The sequence below is a fragment of the Acomys minous genome (genome assembly GCF_964271855.1).
Source record: "Acomys minous genome assembly, chromosome: 2".
Classification (NCBI taxonomy): domain Eukaryota; kingdom Metazoa; phylum Chordata; class Mammalia; order Rodentia; family Muridae; genus Acomys; species Acomys minous.
In genome coordinates, this window is record NC_140484.1 from 139,855,759 (window position 1) to 139,878,123 (window position 22,365).

Genomic DNA, 22,365 nt, shown 5'->3' on the forward strand with positions numbered 1-22,365 from the left:
TGTCTCCACCTCCAGAGTGCAGGGATTACAGACCTGTGCACCCTGCCAGGCCACGCTGATTGGTTGCTTTGTGGACTGATAGGTTTGTTTGGCTTTGGTTTCTCAAGATAAGAGTTTTTATTGTTTAACCCTGGCTGGACTAAGAACTCAAACAGCTCCATCTGACTCCCGCGAGGTGGCATTACTGTCAGATTCACATGACTTTCCCTAGGGCAGTGTGGCCTCGGCAACTGCCACACCAGCAATGAATGCTAAAACACACAAAATGACTCGGAGAAACAAGTAATCATATCGTACAAAATAACGTTAAGGACAGATTAAGCTAACGTTGAAAAAGTGGTGGAAATTTTTTATTTTTCTTGGAAACCTTGAGACAGGACCATTACAGAGCACAGGGTCTTTGAACTTCTGGTTCTCCGGCCACCAGGCTGCTGGAATTTACAGGCGTGGGCGACAGCACTCACCGCTCTCACACTTAGTTTTTGTTTGTTTCCCCCTCCCCGCCTCCCCCCCGGGGCCAATCAGTTTGGCCAGCACATTCTCACGTGCTAGCGAACAAAAACAAACACTCCGGCTGCACGGTGGGGCATTCGGTGTTGTGGTAGGGGCCAGTGGCCATGGACAAGTCCGGCTGCGCGGGACACAGGACCGCAGAGGCCCCTCTATGGAGCCGGGGTCCGAGCCCAGCAGCTCACGCTCCGAGTTCCGTATCCGGCCGGAGCGCTGGAGCCCAGCGACATCCAGAGCTCGGTCACAGCTTCCGGCTCAGACCGCGACTCCGGAACGTGACGGGACTCGGCCACGCCCAGAACGCCCCAGGGGTCGGGCCTCGGAACGCGGGGCTGGGCCGGGCTTCTAGGCGGTGCCCGGATGCTTCTGAGGCCGGGGACACGGAGGCTGACCCACGCGGAGTCGGAGAGACGCTGCCCCCACGGCCCTCCTCGCAGGGCGGCTCCGCTCCGCTAGTCACAGACCCGACCCCCGGGACCGGGTTCCGTGCAGTCCGGATCCACTCGTCGTCCGTCCCGCCCGCCCAGGACTGGACGCCGCGCCCCGGGCTGTGGGGTGGGCGGGGCCAGCGGGTTCCCGCCAAAATCGCGTAGCTGGTTCCGCCCCCGCGGGCTACGCCGCGCCCTCTCTGTTTTTTCAAACCCGGGGCTGGGCGGGGATTGGTGGGCTGAGCCCTCACGTGGTTAACGGTCGCGGGAAGCCGCGGAACGCGAACTTGCGGCCGAACTTGTGGACTGTCCAGCACCGGGACCCGCCAGTATCCGCTGGACAGACCGCGCCGGAGCCGTCGCCGCCGTCGCCGCTTCGGGAGCTCGGAGCGTCTCGGAGCCTCCGTTGCTGCTGCCGCCGCCGCCGCGCAGGCCCGCTGCAGCCTCCGCGCCCGCGCGCCCGATCGCACGTGGCAGACCCGCCCCCCCCTGTGCCAGCCGCGACCTGGACGCCGCAGGCCTGTGCTCGCCGCTCCTCCGCTCTCCCGTGCTCCGCCGTGACCGCGGCCGGGAGATGAGCTTCCTGAGCCGCCAGCAGCCGGCGCCCACCCGCCGCGCCGCGGCCGCCTGCAGCCTGCGGCAGAAGCTCATCTTCTCCCCGGGCAGCGACTGCGAGGAGGAAGAGGAGGAGGAGGAGGAAGGCAGCGGCCACAGCACCGGGGAGGACTCGGCCTTCCAGGAGCCCGATTCGCCGCTGCCCTCTGCGCGCAGCCCCGCCGAGGCCGAGGCCGAACGCCGCCGCTCGCCCGGCGCGGAGCCCAGCAGCCCCGGAGATCTGGAGGACGACCTGCTGCTGCGGGGCGGAGGCGGCGGAGGCGGTGGCAGGGGCGCCGAAGCGGCGGGCGGAGGCGCCGAGGGTGACTCTTGGGAGGAGGAGGGGTTCGGCTCGTCGTCGCCCGTCAAGTCACCCGCCACCGCCTACTTTCTGGGCAGCTCGTTCTCGCCGGTGCGCTGCGGCGGCCCGGGGGATACGTCCCCGCGGGGTTGCGGGGCCCCGCGGGCCATGGAGGGCCCCTGCTCGCCGCAGCCCGACTACCCGAGCACCCCGCCGCACAAGACCTTCCGCAAACTACGGCTGTTCGACACGCCGCACACGCCGAAGGTAAGCCGGGGAGCCGGCTCCTGGGCCTTTAAAAAAAAAGGGGGGGGGCCGCGGCGCTGCAACCCAGCGCGCCTCTGCCGGGGTTCGGTTACATAACCGCCTCGCCGCACCCCGCTTGCTGTCCTGCGCCGCCACACACGTACACACACACACAAAAGTTGGCAGCCCCTCTTTTTGGCTCTGCCCTGAAGTTGTCGGTTAAGATTATGTAACTGAACTATGGGCCGGGTCTGTAACTTCTTCATCTTACAAAGGGGCTGGTCCCTCCTGTCCAGGTGGCTGAGGATTTGGACCTGGTGGCGCGGTATGCTAGGATGCCGGATTGGTGCGGGCCACCTGACACTCCCAGCCATCTGGTGCCTTTTAAATCCCGTGATCGGGCCTGTAATTTTAGAGACACGAATGGAAGGAGTTAGGTTTATTAAAGGTTTTGTTTTTGTTTGTGCTTGTGGGTCCGTGTGATAGGGCTTTAGAGATTCTGCACTTTTCTTTTGAGAGTTGCCTCTAGGTTTATAGTCGCAGATTCATGAATATTCCAGGTCTTTCGGGACTTAGTATTAGGGAAGCTTTCGTTTATTCTTGTGTTTGCCCTGTGGTTTTGTTGGCCTCTGAATCAAAACTAATGTGTCTTAAAGAAGTGAGTGTTCAGAACCGGTCCAGAATAGCCCATGAATATGCACACTGGTAATACTCGCGAAGTCACAGAAAAATTAAGAGCAGACACTTCCCAAATGAAGACAGGCATGGCACTTGTAGGTTTAACACGGGTAATAAGCCTTTTAAAGGGAATTTGTGTTGATTTACATGCACTTTAGTCATAAACCTCGAGAATACATGTGGTTTTGAGCTTTGCTGTTTTATTAGCCGACATGTCCAAGGCATGATCCCTCTAGCAGTGAGGGGAGGCATCCAGTGAGGTAGCCTTCAAAAGCCCTCTTGAGGTGGGTGTGGGGACTTTTCTGAGACTGATTTTTATTTTTAGACTCTTTAGCCACTGATATGAACTTAATTTTAGTCACTATAAATGTTCTTTTTTTTTTTTTTTTTTAAGAATTAAGTACTGGTTTTTACTTTTACGGTTAAGTAGTTCGTATTCTGCCTGATCCCTAAGTCGGCGGCAGTTTATTTTAATTGAATATAAGGCAGGCTTGTGTGTTGGCCCCTCCCTCGCTTGTCCTTTTCTTTGACCAAGTCGGGTAGTGGACCGGCTTTCTACACGGCTTCTCATGCTAAGCTCCATTCACAGTGTGCTGCGTTGAGATACACATTCAGCCACTTGAAATAGAAAGGCCAGTTGAGGTTGTAGTGAGAAGACTAGGCAGAAGGCTGGATCATGAAGGTTGTGTTTCCCTTTCCTAGAGTCTGCTTTCCAAAGCTCGAGTGATTGATGCCAGCTCTGTTAAGCTCCGGGGTTGTTCTCTATTCATGGACACAGAAAAATCAGGGAAAAGAGAATTCGACTCCCGGCAAACTCCTCAAGTGAATATCAATCCCTTTACTCCGGATCCTGTATTGCTTCATTCCTCAGGACGCTGTCGGGGGAGAAAGAGAGCATATTTTAATGAGTAAGTCTCTTCTACACACCTAAGATGGTTCCAAGTACTGTCAAAGTTCAGTTTCTACTGAGTGGCGGGGAAGTTTTCCTTTCATTAGCACTTGGCTCTCAGGAAATAAGACAATCAACTGTAGGAAAGAGGTGGCGTAGGGAAGGAGCAGCCACTGCAGCCCTGAGTTCTTGCTATCCTTAGGGTGTGTTTCTCAGCACCCCTGGGGCAGCTCACAAAGACTGTAACTCTGGCTGCAGGGGGTCCGATGCCCTCTCCTGACACCTTCAGGTGTGCTCATATCTGCAAACAACACTTAAACATGAATCTTAAAAAAAAAAAAACAACAAATACCGGAGATTTCTTGTCAGACTTACGGTGTCAACTAGTTGTAGAAAGTTGTGTGTGTGTGTGTGTGTGTGTGTGTGTGTTGAGTCACACATGTGGAGGCCAACTTTCAGGAATTGGTTCTTCCACTGTGTGGGTCCCTGGGATTGCTTGAACTTGGTGTCAAGAGGTGGTTAGACCCTTTGCCATCTGAGCCAGTGGTGGTTTGTTTTGTTTTGTTTTGTTTTTTTCTCGAGACAGGGTCTCTCTGTGTAGCCTTGGCTGTCCTGGACTTGCTTTGTAGACCAGGCTGGCCTCTAACATACAGTGGTCCGCCTACCTCTGCCTCCCAAGTGCTGGGATTAAAGGTGTGTGCCACCACTGCCCGGTGAGCCAGTGGTTCTTAACCTTACTAGTGATGGGACCCTTTAATACATTTCTTCATGTTGTGGTGACCCCCAACCATAGAATTATTTCATTGCTACTTTATAATTAGTTTTCCTACCGTTATGAATTATATAAATATATGATATGCAACCCCCCAAAAAGGCTCTGTGGTTGAGAACCACTGATTTGGTTTAGGAAAGCTTCAATTTTGATCTCTGTGTAGCAGTAGTCTGGTTAGTGAGCTTATCTCAGTGGGAATTTATTTTTCATTACCTGAATCGAATTTCAGGTTAACAAACTTTTTTATACTTTCTTTTCTTTTTCGCTTTTTCTAGACAGGGTTTTTCTGTGTAGCCTTGGGGCTGTCCTAGACTCACTTTATAGACCAGGCTGGGCTCAAACTCAGAGATCCTCTTGCCTCTGCCTCCCGAGTGCTGAGATTACGGGTGCATGCCACAATACCAAGCTTAGGGTTACAAAATTAACTGTATACTTCCGTTTTTATTTCTCTTCATTAAAAATACATTTCTGCACACCTTTAATCACAGCACTTAGGAGGGACTGTGTAACAGTCTTGGCTATCCTGGACTCACTTTTGTAGACCAGGCTGGCCTGGAACCCAGAGATCCACCTGCCTCTGCCTCCCAAGTGCTGGGATTTAAGGCATATGCCACCACACCCTGCCCCTGTCTGTAACTCTTAAGATCTGACACCTTCACACAGACATATATATGCAGGCAAAACACCAATGCACATAAATTATTTATCTATTTATTAACTGAGACAGTTTCTCTTGTAGCCCTGGCTGTCCTGGACTCTCTTTGTAGACTCAGAGATCTGCCTGCCTCTGCCTCCTAAGGGCTGGAATTAAAGATGTGTGCCACCATCGCCCGGCAATGCACAAAAAATTAAACAACAACTAAAAAGAACCCCAAACGTTTCACATAGCCAGGTGAGGTGGCGTATGCCTGTAATCCCAGCCCTCAGGGAAGCTGAGTCAGTTGGATCTCTGTGAGTTTGAGGCCAGCCTGGTCTGCAAAGGGAGTCCAGGACAGCCAAGGCTACACAGAGAAACACTGTCTCGGAAAACCAAGAACAAAGAAAAAAAATCCATTTCCCTCTATAGTTAATAGGTAAAGTTTTTAATCTCAAGTTGCTTTGTACTCATCATTTTGGTAAAACCACATATTGGGCCTGGAGAGGTGGCTCAGAGGTTAAGAACACTGGCCGTTCTTCCAAAGGTCCTGAGTTCAATTCCCAGCAACTGTATGGTAACTCATAACCATCTATGGTGAGATATGGTGTCTTCTTCAGGTATGCAGGCCTACATGCAAGCAGAATGCTGTATAAGTAATAAGTAAAAATTCCAAAACACATTGGGTTTTTTCTTTTTTCAGTTCCTCTGAAGACATGGAAGCCAGTGATTATGAGCTTGAAGATGAAACGAGACCTGCAAAGGTAAACAACTTCTTATTATTATTAGATAGCAGAGTCTAAGGTAGGATGATTTGTAAAAATTTTATCTTTGTATTTACATGGATACTCTCCCTTATTATAGAGAATTACAATTACTGAAAGCAATATGAAGTCACGGTATACAACTGAATTTCATGAGCTGGAAAAAATTGGTTCTGGAGAATTTGGTTCTGTGTTTAAATGTGTGAAGAGGCTGGATGGGTGCATCTATGCCATTAAACGGTCAAAAAAGCCGTTGGCTGGCTCCGTTGACGAGTACGTATGAAACACTTTTGTCTCTTGCTTTGTTTTCTTTGCTAGTGATAAAGGCTAGGTCTCATGTAGCTAAGCTAAGCTTGGTGAGCTCACTGTTATGTACTAACAATTCTGAATTCCCATTCTGCCTCAGTTTCCCCAATGGTAGGGTTACTGTGTGTCCACCATGCCAGTTTGTATAGTTCTTAGTCATGTTTTAGAATAGTGGAGTTTTAAGCGGTTGGGCTTACTTGTGGTGCTTCAGATAATTTAATTACTCTTGAGTAGAAATGATTTAACATTCTATTAATATTTCTTTTCTAGGCAGAATGCTTTGAGAGAAGTATATGCTCATGCTGTGCTTGGACAGCATTCCCACGTAGTTCGTTATTTCTCTGCCTGGGCAGAAGATGACCATATGCTTATACAGAATGAATATTGTAATGGTAATGTCATGCTCATTCATAAACTTGTGAGTTTACAAAACAGGTGCCATGGGAATATTTATTACAATCTTAACTTTTTCTTTTACATCTCTGGCTTCCTGTGTTTTTTTTTTTTTCCCTCTGTGTAGCCCTGGCTGCCTGGACTCACTTTCTAGACCAGGCCTTGAATTTACAAAGATAGGCCTGCTTCTGCCTCCCTGTGGGTTGGAATTAAAGGTATCACCACGCCCCACATGTGGTAAATTTTTTAAGATAGGGTCTTACTATGTAGTCCTGGTTGGCCTGTAGCTGTGTAAACCAAGTTGGCCTCAAACTCAGAGATCCACTTGCTTCTCCCTCGGTGTGGGATGAAGAACATATGCTAGCCCACCTGGCGCCATTTTCATCCCTCATCCAGGACAGTGACATGAATTTGAGTTGGAAGCTTTATCTCTATTGTGGTATCTTCTCCATACCTCAGTAGTAGAGCTTGCTACTCTGTTTATATACACGGGTCACTCAGTGCTGCGCTTCCAGAGGAGACAGAGTACTGATAGTTTTCCAATGTATATTTTGGTACATGGTGTAGTTTGTTGTGGGCACACAGGAAGGATTGTCTTAGTATGTTGTCTCAAGTTATACAAGAATACAATGAGGGCCGGGCGTGGTGGCGCACGCCTTTAATCCCAGCACTCGGGGAGGCAGAGGCAGGCGGATCGCTGTGAGTTCAAGGCCAGCCTGGTCTACAAAGTGAGTCCAGGACAGTCAAGGCTACACAGAGAAACCCTGTCTCAAAAAAACAAACAAACAAACAAACAAAAAGAATACAATGAGATGGGCAATTATAATAAATTTAGCTGGGTGTGGTGGTGCACTTGGGAGGCAGAGGCTGGCAGATCGCTGTGAGTTGGAGGACAGCCAAGGCTACACAGAGAAATTCTGTCTCAAAAACAAACAAAAATAAATTTATTTGGTTTTGTTTTGGAGCCCAGGAAGCCATGACATCAACATCTTAGGTGGTCCTTCATGCCACATCTTTCCATGTGGAACACAGGTTTTACTATAGTCACAGGAATCTCCTTCCTGAATGCTGGCTCAGTGGTTAAGAGAGCACTAGAGTACAAATTCCAGCATCTCTGCAACAAGCTAGGCTTCCTGAATATTCCTTAGACCCTCCAGCTCCCAGGGAAGCAGAGACAGAATTGCTGGGGCTTGCTGGTTTGAAACATAGAGAAAATGTGAATGAATCCTGAGTTCTGGGAGAGACCTACCCTGTCTCAAAGGAATAGGTGGAGATGCACCAACAACCTTGCACAACTACCTTCCAGATGTGCACATAAAAGAGCCTTCACTTATACATGCACATTAGCTCATACGCACTTATAAATGTATGAATCTATTTAAATAGAAATAGCTGGGTGTGCTGGTGTACTCTTTAATTCAACTACTTGGAAGTTTAGAGGTAGGTGAATCTCTGGGTTTGTGGCCAACCAGGGCTACATAGGGAATCTAATCTCAAAAAAAAAAAAAAAAAAGAGTAAGGTTTAGAACATTTAATAATAAAGGATTATTCTTGTTTCATAAATAAATAGCAGTCTAATCAATAAAGTATATAGGTAGTAAAGACACTCCCTTTTTTGGCTTATCACTGTGTGACTCTGGCTAGCCTATAACTTGCTGTGTGGAAGAGGCTGGCCTTGAATGCTCAGATACCTGTCTGCCTCTGCCTCTACAGTGCGGGGTTACTGTGTGTGACTGCTCTGCTCTGCTCCACTCTCCATTCTCTTCTGCTTAACAAATCTACATTTGTTCTACCCTGCCCCTTCTCTGACCAAAAAAGAAAGAAACTGACGATTTCCTCTGAGAAAGTGAACTGAATTGGTTGGTGACATTAATAGGTTGAAAGAAATCTTAAAATTGTTTTCCCTCAGTGCTGAGAATTGAACCTAGGATTTCTGTGTGCTCAGCAGGTAGTGCATCCTCTTCTTAAATTTTGAGACTGTATTACTAAGTTGCCCGGGTTAGCCTTAAACTCAAGTTTTAGCGTAAAGCTGGGACTATGTGCCTACGTCACCAGGCCTGCCATTTCAATTGTATTTTCTTTATTTGTTAGTATATTTCATACTAAAACAAAGTTGATATTTCAAGCAAGTTGAAGAGATTCTATTAAATGTCATTTTCTTGAGAGATGGGAACATAAGAAAATTTAACTTTTGCTGCCTTTGTTAGGTGGGAGTTTAGCTGACGCCATAAGTGAGAACTACAGAGTCATGAGCTACTTCACTGAGGGAGAGCTGAAGGACCTCCTCTTGCAAGTTGCCCGGGGCTTGAGATACATACATTCAATGTCTTTGGTTCACATGGATATAAAACCTAGTAAGTATGATTACAGGTGCTCTGTCTGTGGTATTTGGGACCTGGATATAGGAAATTACTTTCTTCATTGTAACTTTTCGTTGATTTCGTACTAGTGTTGTTTTAAGATGGGAGGACTAGATCATCCCCATACTTGCCCAAGTCTTTCCTAGTTGATTTGTTTAAATTGGTATTTGTTTCAGGACCATGCTGTGCATTGGGTTATATAATTTTCCGTTTTCAGGTTTCACTTTTCTACTTCTTTTTTCTTTTCTGTTCACTGGTTCTCACCTGCATGTTAGTCTGTGGGAGGGTGTCAGTGCTGGAACTAGGCTTAGAGGCAAGGTGTGGGCCCAGTGTGGCTGCTGGAACTGAGCCCTGCTCCTCTGCAAGAACAGCCAGTGCTCCTAACCGCTGAGCCATCTCTCTAGACGCTCTACTTAAAAATGGTAGATTAGCCAGGTTTGGTGGTGCATGCCTATAATCCCAGCCCTCTGGAGGCAGGGGTAGGTGGATCTCTGTGAGTTCCAGGACATCCAGGGCTCATGTTACACAGAAAAACCCTGTTTCGAACCCCCTCCATCCCTCTCCCCCCCCCCCTGCAACCCCTAAAAAGGAAGATTTAATCCTACAGATAGATAAATTTTGGTGTTTAACTAGTTGCTTTCTTATATTTTTAGCTTGTGCCTTCCTTTTGCTACCCATAGATTAGATGTTAGAAGGGCTGATAGATTTAAACTCATTATTGCAGGCAAGGCACTTTTCTTATTTAAAACAAAACAAAACAAAACCCAACTAGTTACCTGGGTGTTGAGGTATATACCTTAAATTCTAACACTTACGAGACAAAGGCAACTGGATCTCTATTAAAACGAGGCCAGCTTGGTGTACAAAGCAAGTTCCAGGACAGCTGTGACTATTTGTTATACAAGCTCTGGGGTGGGTGGGAAAAAAAACCCTGTTTATTCATGTATATGTATTCAGTTGAGTGAATTTATGTGTGCCATGTGCATGCAGGAGCCCTTGGAGGCTAGAGGAACATATTGGATACCCTAGAACTGAAATTAGAGGGATTTGTGAGCCACCATGTCGGTGTTAGCACTGAACCCAAGTCCTCTGCAAAAGCAATAAGCATTCTTAACCATTAAGCCATGTCTACATCCCTGGCAAGGTGCTTTTAAGTTGAATTTTACAGATTAAAAATATTTAGTTTTACAGATTAAAAAGGTGATGCACACCTTTAATCTCAGCACTCGGGAGGCAGAGGCAGGAGGATTGATGTGAGTTCAAGGCCAGCCTGGTCTAAAAAATGAGTCCAGGACAGCCAGGGCTACACAGAAACTCTGTCTCAAAACAAAACAAAAAACCAAAAATTTGTTTTTAATCTAAGGGAGCATGTTGATTTGATAGAATTTAAGTAGCTTTATACAGTTTGTGAGTTACAACTAAATTTTTTTTCACCTGACTAAAGTTTGTTTCAAATGAAAGAAAAAGCCATGTACAGTATAGTTCATCTTTAATCCCAGCCCATGGGAGGCAGAGGCAGGAAGATCTCTGGGATTTAGAATCCACACTTACTCTACATAGTTAGTTCTAGGCTAGCCAGGACTGCTTTACCTAACATTAAGCAACAAATAACAGTAAATCCTTTTAATAACAATGTTCAAAGGCTATAAATACTAAGGGACATAAAGTTAATTAATTAATTAATTTTTTTGTGGTACTGGGGTTGAAAAAGAAATCCAAACTTACAAATGCCACCATAAATATGTTTTCCTATAAAGTGGAACTGCAGTAATAATTGTGATGAGTCTAATAATTGTGATGTAGTAAAGTATTGATAAATCTGTTAAAATGAAATCTGCTAGTCCGAGAAGATGGCTTAGTGGGTAAAAAGTGCTCGCTGTGCAAGCGTGAGGACCAGAGTTCAGATCTTTAACACCACTATAAAAGATAAGTGGAGCAGTGGGCATCTGTAAGTGAACCTAGGAGTGAGCTGGGGCAGAGACGGGTGGATCCTGGGAACTTGATGGTCAGCCCAGTATAGCAGAAACTACAAATTCCAGATTCTCATAAATAAGATGGAGAGGATGGAAGAAGACATCTGACATCAATTTCTATCCCAAATACCAAAAACAAACAAACAAACAAACAAATAATCAGTCTTCCACTCAGCTTATGTTAGTCATGAGGTTACTTTTATTTGATGAAATAAGTGGTGTTGTAGGAAGTAGCAAGCCATACATACTGTTGGGATGTAGCTACTGCATAGTAGCTAAATGACCCAGTCTTTCTATTCCAGTCTGGTTGCATTAGTTTAAAATTAAGTTTTTGAGGCTGGAGAGAGCTTGCTTCTCAGTTAAAGAGCACTTGCTCTGCCAGGCGTGGTGGTGCACGCCTTTAATCTCGGCGCTTGGGAGGCAGAGGCAGGTGCGACACTGAGTTTGAGCCAATCTGGTCTACAAAGTGAGTCCAGAACAGCCAAGGCTACACAGAGAGACCCTGCATGGGGAGGGGGTGGAGGCCGTGCTTGTTCTTTCACAGGACCCAGCATCCACATGATGGTTCACAACCATCCAGATGTAAAAGTACTTTTTGTTTGCCCAATGTAATTGTCATCTCTAGTGCCATTACTTACTGCCTTTGTCGGCTAACCTAGGTCTAGCCCTGGAAGCTTCTAGCCTCTCTGTACCATCTTATCTAGGCCTAGCATGTTTTCTTTCTCTCTTTTTTTTTTGGGGGGGGGGGCGTCGTGTTTCAAGACAAGGTTTCTCTTATAGTCCTAGCTGTCCTGGACTCACTTTGTAGACCAGACTGGCCTCAAACTCAGAGAGATCTGCTTGCCTCTGCCTCCCAGGTGCTGGGATTAAAGGTGTGTGCCACCATGCTCGGCCCTAGAATGTTTTCATCCCCTGAGACTTACTGCTGAATAAGCTCATCCTTTCTGGCTCTTTATGAATTCTGCCTGGCTGGTTAACTTAGCTGTTCTGGATCAGTTTCCTCTCCAAGCTGACTGGTTCAATCTGGCTTCTTTTGATTTTGACTGAATTGCCTTGCTTGGCCTCATACTAACTTTGGGAACATGCTCTAATCTTCTGGCTCCCCTCTGGCTGTCCTGGACTCACTTTGTAGACCAGGCTGGCCTCGAACTCACAGCGATCCACCTGCCTCTGCCTCATAAGGGCTGGAATTAAAGGTGTGCGCCACCATGCCCGGCTCACTAAGACTGGGATAGAATGTAGTAGTCTGTGTCTTTTAAGATTTTGTGGGGCTGGGGGCTGGAGAGATGTCTCAGTGGTTAAGAGCATTGCCTGCTCTTCCAAAGGACCTGGGTTCAATTCCCAGCACCTACATGGCAGCTCCCAACTATCTGTAATGCCAAGATTTGACACCCTCACACCAATGCACATAGGTTAAAATTAAATAAAATATTTACCAAAAAAAAAAAAAAAAAAAAAGACTTAGACTTAGTGGGGCTGGAGAGATGGCTCAGCGGTTAAGGAGCACTATCTGCTCTTCCAGGGTCCTGAGTTCAATTCCCAGCAACCACATGGGGGCTCACAGCCATCTATAATGTGATCTGATACCCTCTTCTGACATGCAGGTGTACATCCAGATAGAGCATTCAAAACATAAAATAAATAAATTAAAAAAAAAAAAAAACTTTGGATGATTTTTTTTTACAACCTGCAATAGTTGGTTTTCTCCTTGCATCAGGTGGCTTCTGGGTATTGAACTCAGGTTGTCAGACTTGGCAACAAGTGCCTTTACACACAGCCATCTCACCAGCTTTATGTATTTTTATATTTGGCCTGTTTGTTAAATACCGTTGTTATTACTCAACAGGTAATATTTTCATATCTCGAACCTCAATCCCAAACGCTGTCTCTGAGGAAGGAGATGAAGATGACTGGATATCCAATAAAGTTATATTTAAAATAGGTAAAATTCTCTTGTGAGCTATTAGGGTAGCTGTTAAAATGAAGATGGCTGGCTCGGTGCGTAGGTGTGGTATGGGTGCGGTGGGAGTGCTCGTGTCACACCATATGTGGATGGTAAAGACGGGCTTAGGTATTAGTCCTCATGTGCTTCCTTGTTCCATGGTCAGGTCTGTGTTGTGTACTGCTTTGGATTCCAGGCTAGCTGGCCTGTGAACCCCTGGGATTTTCCTGTTTCTTAACTCCCATCTTGGGGTAGTTCTTTTTTAGTGTTTGCCTCATATCAATACATCACATATATGCTTGGTGTCCAAAGAGGCCAGAAGTATCAGATCCCAGGAACTCAGTAACAAGTAGTTGTAACTGCGGATACTGGGATCTGAACTGTGGTTCTTGGCAAGGGCAGCAAGTGCTCTTGTCTGTGAGCCATCATCTATCCTGTTGATATACTTTGAGACAGGATTTCATGGATTCCAGGTGTGCTTCCTTTAACTTGCTGGGTAGCCCAGACAGCGGAGCATCTTCTTGCCTCTACCCTGAGTCTTGGGATTATAGGCATGTCTTCCCGTGCCTGGTTTATGCAGTTGTAGATATCAAGCCAGGGCTTTATGTTATGTATGCTAGGTGAGTACTCTGCTAACTGAGCCACTCTACTGTTCTAGGTGATCTTGGGCATGTGACAAGAATCTCTAGTCCACAAGTTGAAGAAGGTGATAGTCGTTTTCTAGCAAATGAAGTTTTACAAGAGGTAATTTCTTTCTCCTTGTATTTCTTTGTACCACTTAAGCAGTTGACAGAAGACTGAATTTAGATACACTGAAAATTAAGTAACCATCATCCAATGATATTTAATCTGGCAAAGATTCTGATGGCATTTAAAGTTGTTTTATACATGGCCGGGCATGGTGGCGCACGCCTTTAATCCCAGCACTCGGGAGGCAGAGTCAGGTGGATCACTGAGTTCGAGGCCAGCCTGGTCTACAAAAGTGAGTCCAGGATAGCCAAGGCTACACAGAGAACCCTGTCTCGGAGAAACCAAAAAAGAAGAAGAAAGTTGTTCTGTACACTACCACTGGAACTTCAGAGTTGCACAGCCTTTCTAGAGACCAGGCTCACTATATTAATATTTTAAAAATCACATTTCCAGAGCCAGGTGTGGCAGCACACACCTTTAATCCTAGCACTTGGGAGGCAGAGGCAGGTGGATCTCCTTGACTACAGAGTGAGTTCCAGGACAGCCAGAGCTATTACACAGAGAAACTCTGTCTCCAGAAACCTAAATAAGTAAAACCACATGTCCAGCTGGAGAGATGGCTCAGCAGTTAATAGCATTGGACTCTAGCTCAATTCCCATCACCCACATGCAGCTTACAACTATCTGTATCTCTAGTTCCAGAGGCACCCTTTCACAGAACACCAGTGCACATAAAAACTTTTTTTTTTTTAAGTCCCATTTCCACTGACCTAGAACTTTGAGTCCTAGAAGTTTTCCTGTGTAATAGAGCCCTGGCTGTTCTGGACTCACTTTGTTGACTAGACTGAGAGACCCACCTGCCTCTACCTCTCAAAGTACTCAGGTTAAAGGCACGTGCCAACACCCTAGGCAGGGGTTTCCACACAAATGATCTTGCGTTTTTGTTTTTGTTTTTTTTTGGTTTTTCAAGACAGGGTTTCTCTGTGTAGCCTTGACTGTCCTGGACTCACTTTGTAGACCAGGCTGGCCTCAAACCCACAGCGATCCGCCCTCCTCTGCCTCCCAAGTGCTGGGATTAAAGGCGTGCGCCACCACGCCCGGCTCAAATGATCTTGTATACATAGAGAACAATGTGAAAATGTTGCATTTACTAAGGAAATGACAGATGTCACATAAATCTGATTATTTAGTCTTGTTCTCCTTCCCATGCACATTGGTCGCCTTAATGAACTTATATTTCTTATTTTCTGAATAGATTCCTAAATGTGGCATTTAAAAGTGTTTAATGTGACTGCTTACCTAAACCACCATGATATGCAATCTTTTTTTTTTTTCTTAAACAGTTAATTCACTTTATTTCTCTTGTATAAAAACCCCTATGTTGTTGCCACTGCTGGAGCCTGGGTCCTCTAAGCAGAGCCTCTGGTGTGGGTTTTCACAAGATGATGAGTGAGTTACTGATAAGACTTGGTGAACACAGCCTTTTTGCAGAGGTCGGTGTCAGGTAGCTGTAGGTCTTGGAGATGGCATCAAAGGTGCCCTTGGCTTGAACCTGGTCCTCTGGCAGCCTGTGTCTGCTGCTGCACTGACATGATCTTGAGAACCTCATCCTTTAGGGATGTGCCCAGGAAAAAGTCAATAACTCGGATTCCTTAATGGGCAGGGAGAACAGACAAATCTCCAAGGACTTGATCTTCATGTCCTTAAACCAGGCGGCCCAGCTGGGTGACGAGGATCCACTCCTTGTCTTCGGCTTTACCTCCAGGAGCCCCTCGGTGGCCCTTGTCCCTAAGACCCCTGCAGAATCCTCTGAGGAAGCTGGGACCTCCCCGCACTGACGTCTTCCTCCATTTGGTGTTTTCCCAAGGAAGAAGAAGCATGATGTATAATCTTTTATTTTGGCCTTTACCTTAAGTTTTTTTCTTTTTGAAAATTTTACAGAACTACAGCCATCTACCGAAAGCAGATATTTTTGCTCTTGCTCTCACAGTTGTATGTGCTGCTGGTGCTGAACCCCTTCCCAGAAATGGAGACCAGTGGCATGAAATCCGGCAGGGCCGATTACCTCGGATGCCACAAGTGCTTTCCCAGGAGTTGACAGAGTTGCTAAAAGTGAGTATTTATATATGGAGCTGTTTTGTTTTAAGATGGGTTCTCTGTGTAGCCTTGGCTGTCCTGGGGGCTCTGTAGACCAGGCTGGCCACGGACTCACACATCTTCCTGCCTCTGCCTTCCAGAGTGCTAGAATTAAAGGTGTGCATCACCATGTGTGGCCATAAGTGGCAGTTTGTAACTATTGCTTTTGTTTCTTAGGTGATGATTCATCCTGATCCAGAGAGAAGGCCTTCAGCAATGGTGCTGGTGAAACATTCAGTGTTGCTGTCTGCATCTAGAAAGAGCGCAGAGCAGTTACGAATAGAATTGAATGCTGAAAAATTCAAAAATTCTCTTTTGCAGAAGTAAGGACTTTTGGGGTTTGTTTGTTTTAGTTATTAGTTTTACACTGTTACTCTAAATTGATTTGCAAACTTTGAGAGATCATTTAGAGTTTTGGCAAATTTTGTAATTATGTACTTTAAGAATACTAAGAGGAGCCTGGAGTGGTGGTGCACAGCTTCAGTCCTAGCACTGGGGAGGCAGGTAGACAGATTTACAAAGAGAGTTCAAGGACACTCAAGGCTACACAGAGAAACCCTGTCTGGAAAAAAAAAAAAAAGGTGGGCACAGAGGCTTGTGTCTAATCTCAGAGCAGCTGAGGTAGAACTAGCCCAGCTGGACCATTGAGCTCCAGATTCAGGAAATAGGATAGCCAGCTGGAGAGACGATGACTCAACAATTAAGAGTGCTGACAGAAGCCAGGCGTGGGGGTGTAGCCTGTAATCCCAGCACTCAGGGAGGCGGGGAGGGAAGATCTGTGTGTTCCAAGGCCAGCCTGGTCTACAAAACAGTCCAGACAGCCAAGGTATCTTCCTCTCTCCACTTTAACATTCTTCCTCCTCCTCCTCCTTTTTTTTTTTTTCCCTTCTTCTTCAAGACAAGGTTTCTCTGTAGACCAGCTTGGCCTCAAAGTCAGAGCTGCCTGTCTCTGCCTCTGATTAAATGTATACACCACCATACCTAGGCTTAATTTTCAACATAGGGTCTCATTAAGCCTGGAGCTTGCAAACTCAGCTAGATTGGCTGTCTGGGCAAGCCCTCAGAATCTCCTATCTCCAATAGGCAAATACTGCCACACCTGTACTGCTTCTTTTTTTCTTTCTTTTTTTTTTTTTTTTTTCCTTTTTTCCTTTTTGGTTTTTGGAGACAGGGTTTCTTTATGTTATTCTGGCTGTCCTGGGCTCTCTTTGGAGACCAAGCTGGTCTCGAACTCACAGCGATCCACCTGCCTCTGCCTCCCGAGTGCTGGGATTAAAGGCGTGCGCCACCACACCTGGCCCATACTGCTTCTTATCCCCATAGTTGAGGACAATACCTCTGAGCTAAATCCTCAGCCCCATCCTACTTTCTGTGTGGATGCTGGGAGTGGGGAGGCAGCGGGGGGCCTCATACTTGTGCAGCGAACAATCTTATCAATTTGGTTTTGCAAGGCAGGGTTTCTCTGTGTAATAGCCGTGGCTGTCCTGGAATTCTGTAGATCAGTCGGCCTGCCTCTGCTTCCCTGGTGCTAGGATTAAAGGTGGTTATCTTTATTTTATTACATTGGTGTTCTGTCTGCATGCCTGTGTGGTATCAGATCCCCTGGAACTGGAGTTACAGACAGTTGTGAGCTGCCATGTGGGTGCTGAGAATTGAACCCAGGTCCCTTGGAAGAACAGCCAGTGCTCTTAACCTCTGAGCCATCTCTCAAGCTCCCTCTATTTATTTATTTTTTGTGTGTGTGCGCAGGGGATTTTCTGTGTAGCCTGGGCTGTCCTGGATTTGTTTTGTAGACCAGGCTGGCCTCGAACTCACAGTGATCCACCTGCCTCTGCCTCCTGAGTACTGAGATTAAAGGCCTGTGCCACCACACCCATCTTGTTTCTTTTTTGAAATGGAGGTTTTCTTTTTTGTCTTTGATATAGATTGAAGTATAATTTGAAATTAAGGCTTAAGTCTTAAGACCTTTACTAATGTCTTTTTTGTTTACATATCTTTGTACTGGTGTGTGGTATTTTAATTCTAAAAGCATGAATCATAAATTTAAGTATATAAGCTAAAATTTAGATTTTACTGTTTCTCAGTTGCATCTCAGAATAATGTTAGTATGTGAATATTTCTCAGTGACAATTGTTCTAGTTAGGGTTACTATTACTATGATGAAATGCCATGATCAAAACAACATGGGGAGGAAAGGGTTTATTTGACTTAGGGAAGCCAGGCAGGAACCCAAAGAGGAATCTGGAGGCAGGAGCTGATGCAGAGGCCACAGGCGGTGCTGCTTACTGGTTTGCTCCTCTTGGCTTGCTCAGCCTGCTTTCTTGTGGAACCCAGGAGCACCAGCCCAGGAATAGCTCTACCCATCATGGGCTGGGCCCTCCCATTCCAATCACTAAGAAGCATGTTTGCCTACAACCTGATCTTGTAGAGGCATTTTCTCAAGTGAGGCTCCCTTCTCTCTGATGACCCTAATTTGTGTCAAGTTGATATAAAATTAGCCAGCACAACAATTCGGTTTGTATTTGCCTCTTAGACTTTTTCCATAGGATTAATACAGCAGGTAAATTAAAAGTCTTGGTTGGGCATGGTGGAGCACACCTTTAATCCCATCACTTGGGAGTCAGAGGCCGGTAGGTTATATGGCTTGTAGAAAGGGCCCAAGGACTTACTACACTGGAGGCCAGCCCAGTCTACAAAGTGAGTATAGGACAGCTAGGGCTGTTACAAGAGAAACCCTGTCCCCAACCCCCCTACCCCCACCCCAATTTTTTCTTAAGTCTTGCTTTTTTTTCCTGTAGAGAACTAAAGAAAGCCCAGATGGCAGCCAAAGTCGCAGCTGAGGAACGGGCACTCTTCACAGAACGGATGGCCACTAGGTCCACCACTCAGAGTAATAGAACTTCTCGACTTATTGGAAAGAAAATGAACCGCTCTGTCAGCCTTACTATATACTGAACTGTTCACGTTCCCTATTCCCACCCTCCTCAAAAGAAGCAAAACAAGACAAAAAAAAACTGTGACAAGAGGAAGCTAGGTTGAAATTACTGCTAGACTCCACTTTGCAATTACTTTGTCCATTGGTATCAGTAGTTTTCCTAAAATGCCTTTTAGGACTTTTGTGAATTACAGTTGAGAGCTCTATTCTGACTTGTCTGTGTCAGGCTTTTGTCTCACCTTCCCGTCTGTTTCATGTAGGATGTCAGTCACTTGGATGCTCCACCAGCCTTGGCAGGCTCAGCCCTGTGGTGTGTGCAGTGTGACGAAAGGTGTCCTCCTCTGTTATGACCTCTAGAAAGGGCTCACGGGCTTAGCTACGAACATCCTCTCCCTTCAGAAAGGGGCCGCTCAGAGACTCAGCACTACTCATCCTCCAATGTACCTGTGTCGATCTACGTTTCTCTTTTTTTTAAAAATTGTGAGTTATACTTGTATATCCAACTGGGAGCACTTTAGGCATCATGCGCACCATGGGATGGTCATTCTGTGGAAGCCTTGCCTTGTGAATTTGCTGCTATTTTAGTTTCCTCTTGCTGTAAAACTAGCATTAAACAATCATTGTTAATAGGCTTTCTTTCAAAACAATTATGTGAATATGTAGCTGCTCTTCCTGAAAAGCAGCTTTGCCTCTTTTTCTTTGGACTTTGAAGCTAGTGCATTGAAAAAGTGCACCTCCCCCTCCCTGTTTGAATGCTGTATTAATGTAGTATAATTATTACTGGTTTTGTAATTTTTTTCTTATAATGTCCTTCTGACTTTAAAACATGTTTCCCTCCTCCTGTCAAGTCCTGTACTTGGTTGTATGGTTAGCCTATTTTTTAAATGTTTTGCCCAGTTTCTCTTCAGTACTTGTATATATAAACTGATCTTGGTAATACTGTACATAGCCTTTTGAGATGCCAGAATGACTTCTGACGATTCCAAGTTTTCACAAAATACATTTTACCTGATTAGCCACTTGACTAACTGCGTTTGGCTAGTAGATGTTGCCCTCCAAAAGGAAAAAGAAAAAGTCTCATTTTTCGTATTAGCTTTGGTCTAGAACACATTTGCACTTGTCTGCTTGACTTGTGTTTTATTAACATTGATTGGTGTATTAAAGTCACTCTGTGCTTACCTTCATTGTCTAAATCTTCACAGTGCCTCTTTCCACTTTACATCCCCTCACTGACGCATTACAAAATATGGGGTGCAGTGTATATAAAGTGCTAAGAGCAGAGTGTGCTTCCTCTTTGTTTGACTTTTCGAGATGGGGTCTCACCTTACAGGCCACAGTGGCCTGAAACTTCGCTCCTCCTTCCTCCACCCAGCGCTGGACGTCAGCGCCCAGTCTGTGGGCTGTGCAGCTCGCTGGCTGAGCCGTCCCTCCAGGGCTTTAGTCCATACTGGTTAGTTATCTTGAGATTCCATGAAAGTTTTTAACGTTTATACATTTAAGCATATTGTATGTTCATACACCTGACACTAGAAATGAGGTATAATTTTATAAGGTTATATAGATAAAATAGATGTAATCCATAGCTTTCTAACTAAATTGAGTCGCAGAAAAGCTAATTAGAGTACTGAGAGGCTGACTGTAAAGGACAGCTCAGGGCCTTGCCTTGCCCATGCCAAGCATTTCTTCTAAACACTCAACTCAGTTTAATTTTGTTTTAAAGAACTTTTTGTGCTGGGCAGTGGTGGCGCATGCCTTTAATCCCATCACTTACGGAGGCAGAGGCAGGTGGATTGCTGTGAGTTTGAGGCCAGCCTGGTCTACAAAGTAAGTCCAGGACAGCCAAGGCTACACAGAGAAACCCTGAAAAAAAATAATTGTTTGTTTGTTAAGACAGGGTTTCTCTTGTAGTCCTGGCTGTCCTGGACTCACTTTGTAGATAGACCAGGATGACCTGGAACTCACAGAGACCCGCCTGCCTCTGCCCAAGGGTGCTTGGGATTAGAGGTGTCCACCACCATGCCCAGCTATTTTATAGATTTTACTTGTATTTAGGTGTGCCTGCATGTGTGGATGTATACCATGTGTGTGCCTGGTGCCTGTGGAGATAAGAGGGCATCAGCTTCCACTGACTTGGAGTTACAGTTGATTTTGAGCTACCATGTTGATGCAAGTGCTCTTAATTGCTGAGCCATCTTTCCAGCTGTTTTTAATATCTTTAAAATATTTAGAGGCAGGTGCGGTGGCTCATGCCTGTAATTCCAGCACTTGGGAAGGCAGAAGCAGGCAGATCTCTGAGTTCCAGACCAACATGGTCTATAAAGGAGTCCAGGATTTTTATCTGTTAATAGGTAGACCTGAGACCAGTATAAAATAGTTTTGGGGCCTGGGAAGGTAGCTCACCAGATAAAGTGTTTACCACAAAGCAGGGTAAAGCACTGTGGAAAAGATTAAACTTTGTCACAGGTAAAAACAGTCTTGGCGGGCTTTACCCTTGGGGCACACCATAAATACCTTGTGAGAGACTGTTTGGAGCCTTCCTGGGCTTGGAATTCAAGAAGCCTACCTAGGAACTCCACCGTGGCTATTGTTTTCCTAATTGACCCTCAAAGGGAGGAGGAGACCGCCCTTTGCATGTGACTGGAAAGAGGGTGAGAGAAAAACAAGAGGTTGAGAGAAGGCGAGGGGAAGGCGCAGAGAGAGAGAAAAGGACCGGACCAGCTCGTGGGACTGAGACACCTAAGGACCCGTCCTGCCGAACAGATTCCAAGAGGTTTTAATCTTCTGTCCCTTTAACCTTTTTTTCCTTCTTGTATATGCTAGTTGGGTTGTATAATAAAGTTTAATTGTTAATAAACAGAGCCAACAAAGCACCGTGACCTTAGTTCAATTCCTCAGATTCACAAGGTAGAAGAGAACCAATTTCACAGTTGTCCTATGACCTCTTCCATGGCCTGTCACATGTGCAGGGGTACACACACAAAAAATAAATAGATAATAGCAAGTCTTCAATCCCAGCACTTGGAGCAGAGGCAGGCAGATTCCTGTGAGTTCAAGGCCAGCCCAGTCTATAAAGAGTGTCCAGGACAGCTAGGCCTACAGGAGAAACCCTATCTCTAAAAACAAAAAGCAAACAAAAATAGCTGGGCCTGGTGGTGCACGCCTTTAATCACCGCACTTGGGAGGCAGAGGCAGGCAGATAACTGTTCTAGGCCAGTGTGTCTACAAAGGGAGTCCAGGACAGCCAAGGCTAACACAGAAACTTTCAAAAAACAAAAAACATTTCAATTTTTTTTTTTTTTTTGTGCTTGGAGAGATCGGTCAGCATTTACAAGCACTTGCTTGTGAAGAACTGGGGTTCTTTTCTTAGCATCCAAATGTCAGCTCACAACTTTGTATAATTCCCAATGCAGGGCATCCAATGCCTTTTCTGATCTCCACCAAGTGTACATACATGTGTGCAAGCAAAACACTCATTAGTAAATTTACTTCAGGTGATTATTTTGCTTCCATACATGTATGTATGCTTAAGTACAATGGGATGCTTGAGGCCTGTGGAAATCAAAAGAGGATAGCAAGTTACAGATGCTTGTGAGCTACCATGTGGGTGCTGGGAAGCAAACCCAGGCCCTCTGCAAGAAGAGATGTTCTTAGCCACTGACTGAGCCATGCCTCCAACACCCTGGGGGAGGGGGGGAGGGGGGAGGCCAATTTTTTATTTATTATTATTATTATTTTTGAGACAGGGTTTCTCTGTGTTGCCTTGGCTGTCCTAGACTCACTTTGTAGACCAGACTGGCCTCAAACTCACAGAGAT

General features: G+C 45.8%; 1 protein-coding gene across 2 annotated transcripts in view; it reads left to right on the forward strand.

Annotated features, from left to right (window-relative positions):
- The window catches only part of WEE1 (WEE1 G2 checkpoint kinase), a 29,914-nt gene extending 10,184 nt beyond the window's left edge, over window positions 1–19,730 (forward strand). The window contains exons 1-11 of one of the 2 annotated variants that reach the window (XM_084773407.1): window positions 1,009–2,100; window positions 3,460–3,665; window positions 5,756–5,816; window positions 5,917–6,089; window positions 6,393–6,514; window positions 8,723–8,869; window positions 12,695–12,790; window positions 13,449–13,534; window positions 15,422–15,592; window positions 15,794–15,939; window positions 18,415–19,730. In XM_084773407.1, coding sequence (XP_084629533.1) covers window positions 1,513–2,100; window positions 3,460–3,665; window positions 5,756–5,816; window positions 5,917–6,089; window positions 6,393–6,514; window positions 8,723–8,869; window positions 12,695–12,790; window positions 13,449–13,534; window positions 15,422–15,592; window positions 15,794–15,939; window positions 18,415–18,571 — 1,953 coding nt within the window. In that variant the 5' untranslated portion in view covers window positions 1,009–1,512 and the 3' untranslated portion in view covers window positions 18,572–19,730. Of the gene's footprint in view, window positions 1–1,008; window positions 2,101–3,459; window positions 3,666–5,755; window positions 5,817–5,916; window positions 6,090–6,392; window positions 6,515–8,722; window positions 8,870–12,694; window positions 12,791–13,448; window positions 13,535–15,421; window positions 15,593–15,793; window positions 15,940–18,414 lie in introns of those variants that run through there. The other variant, XM_084773408.1, reaches the window with a different exon arrangement.
- The last annotated feature ends 2,635 nt before the right edge of the window (window positions 19,731–22,365 follow it).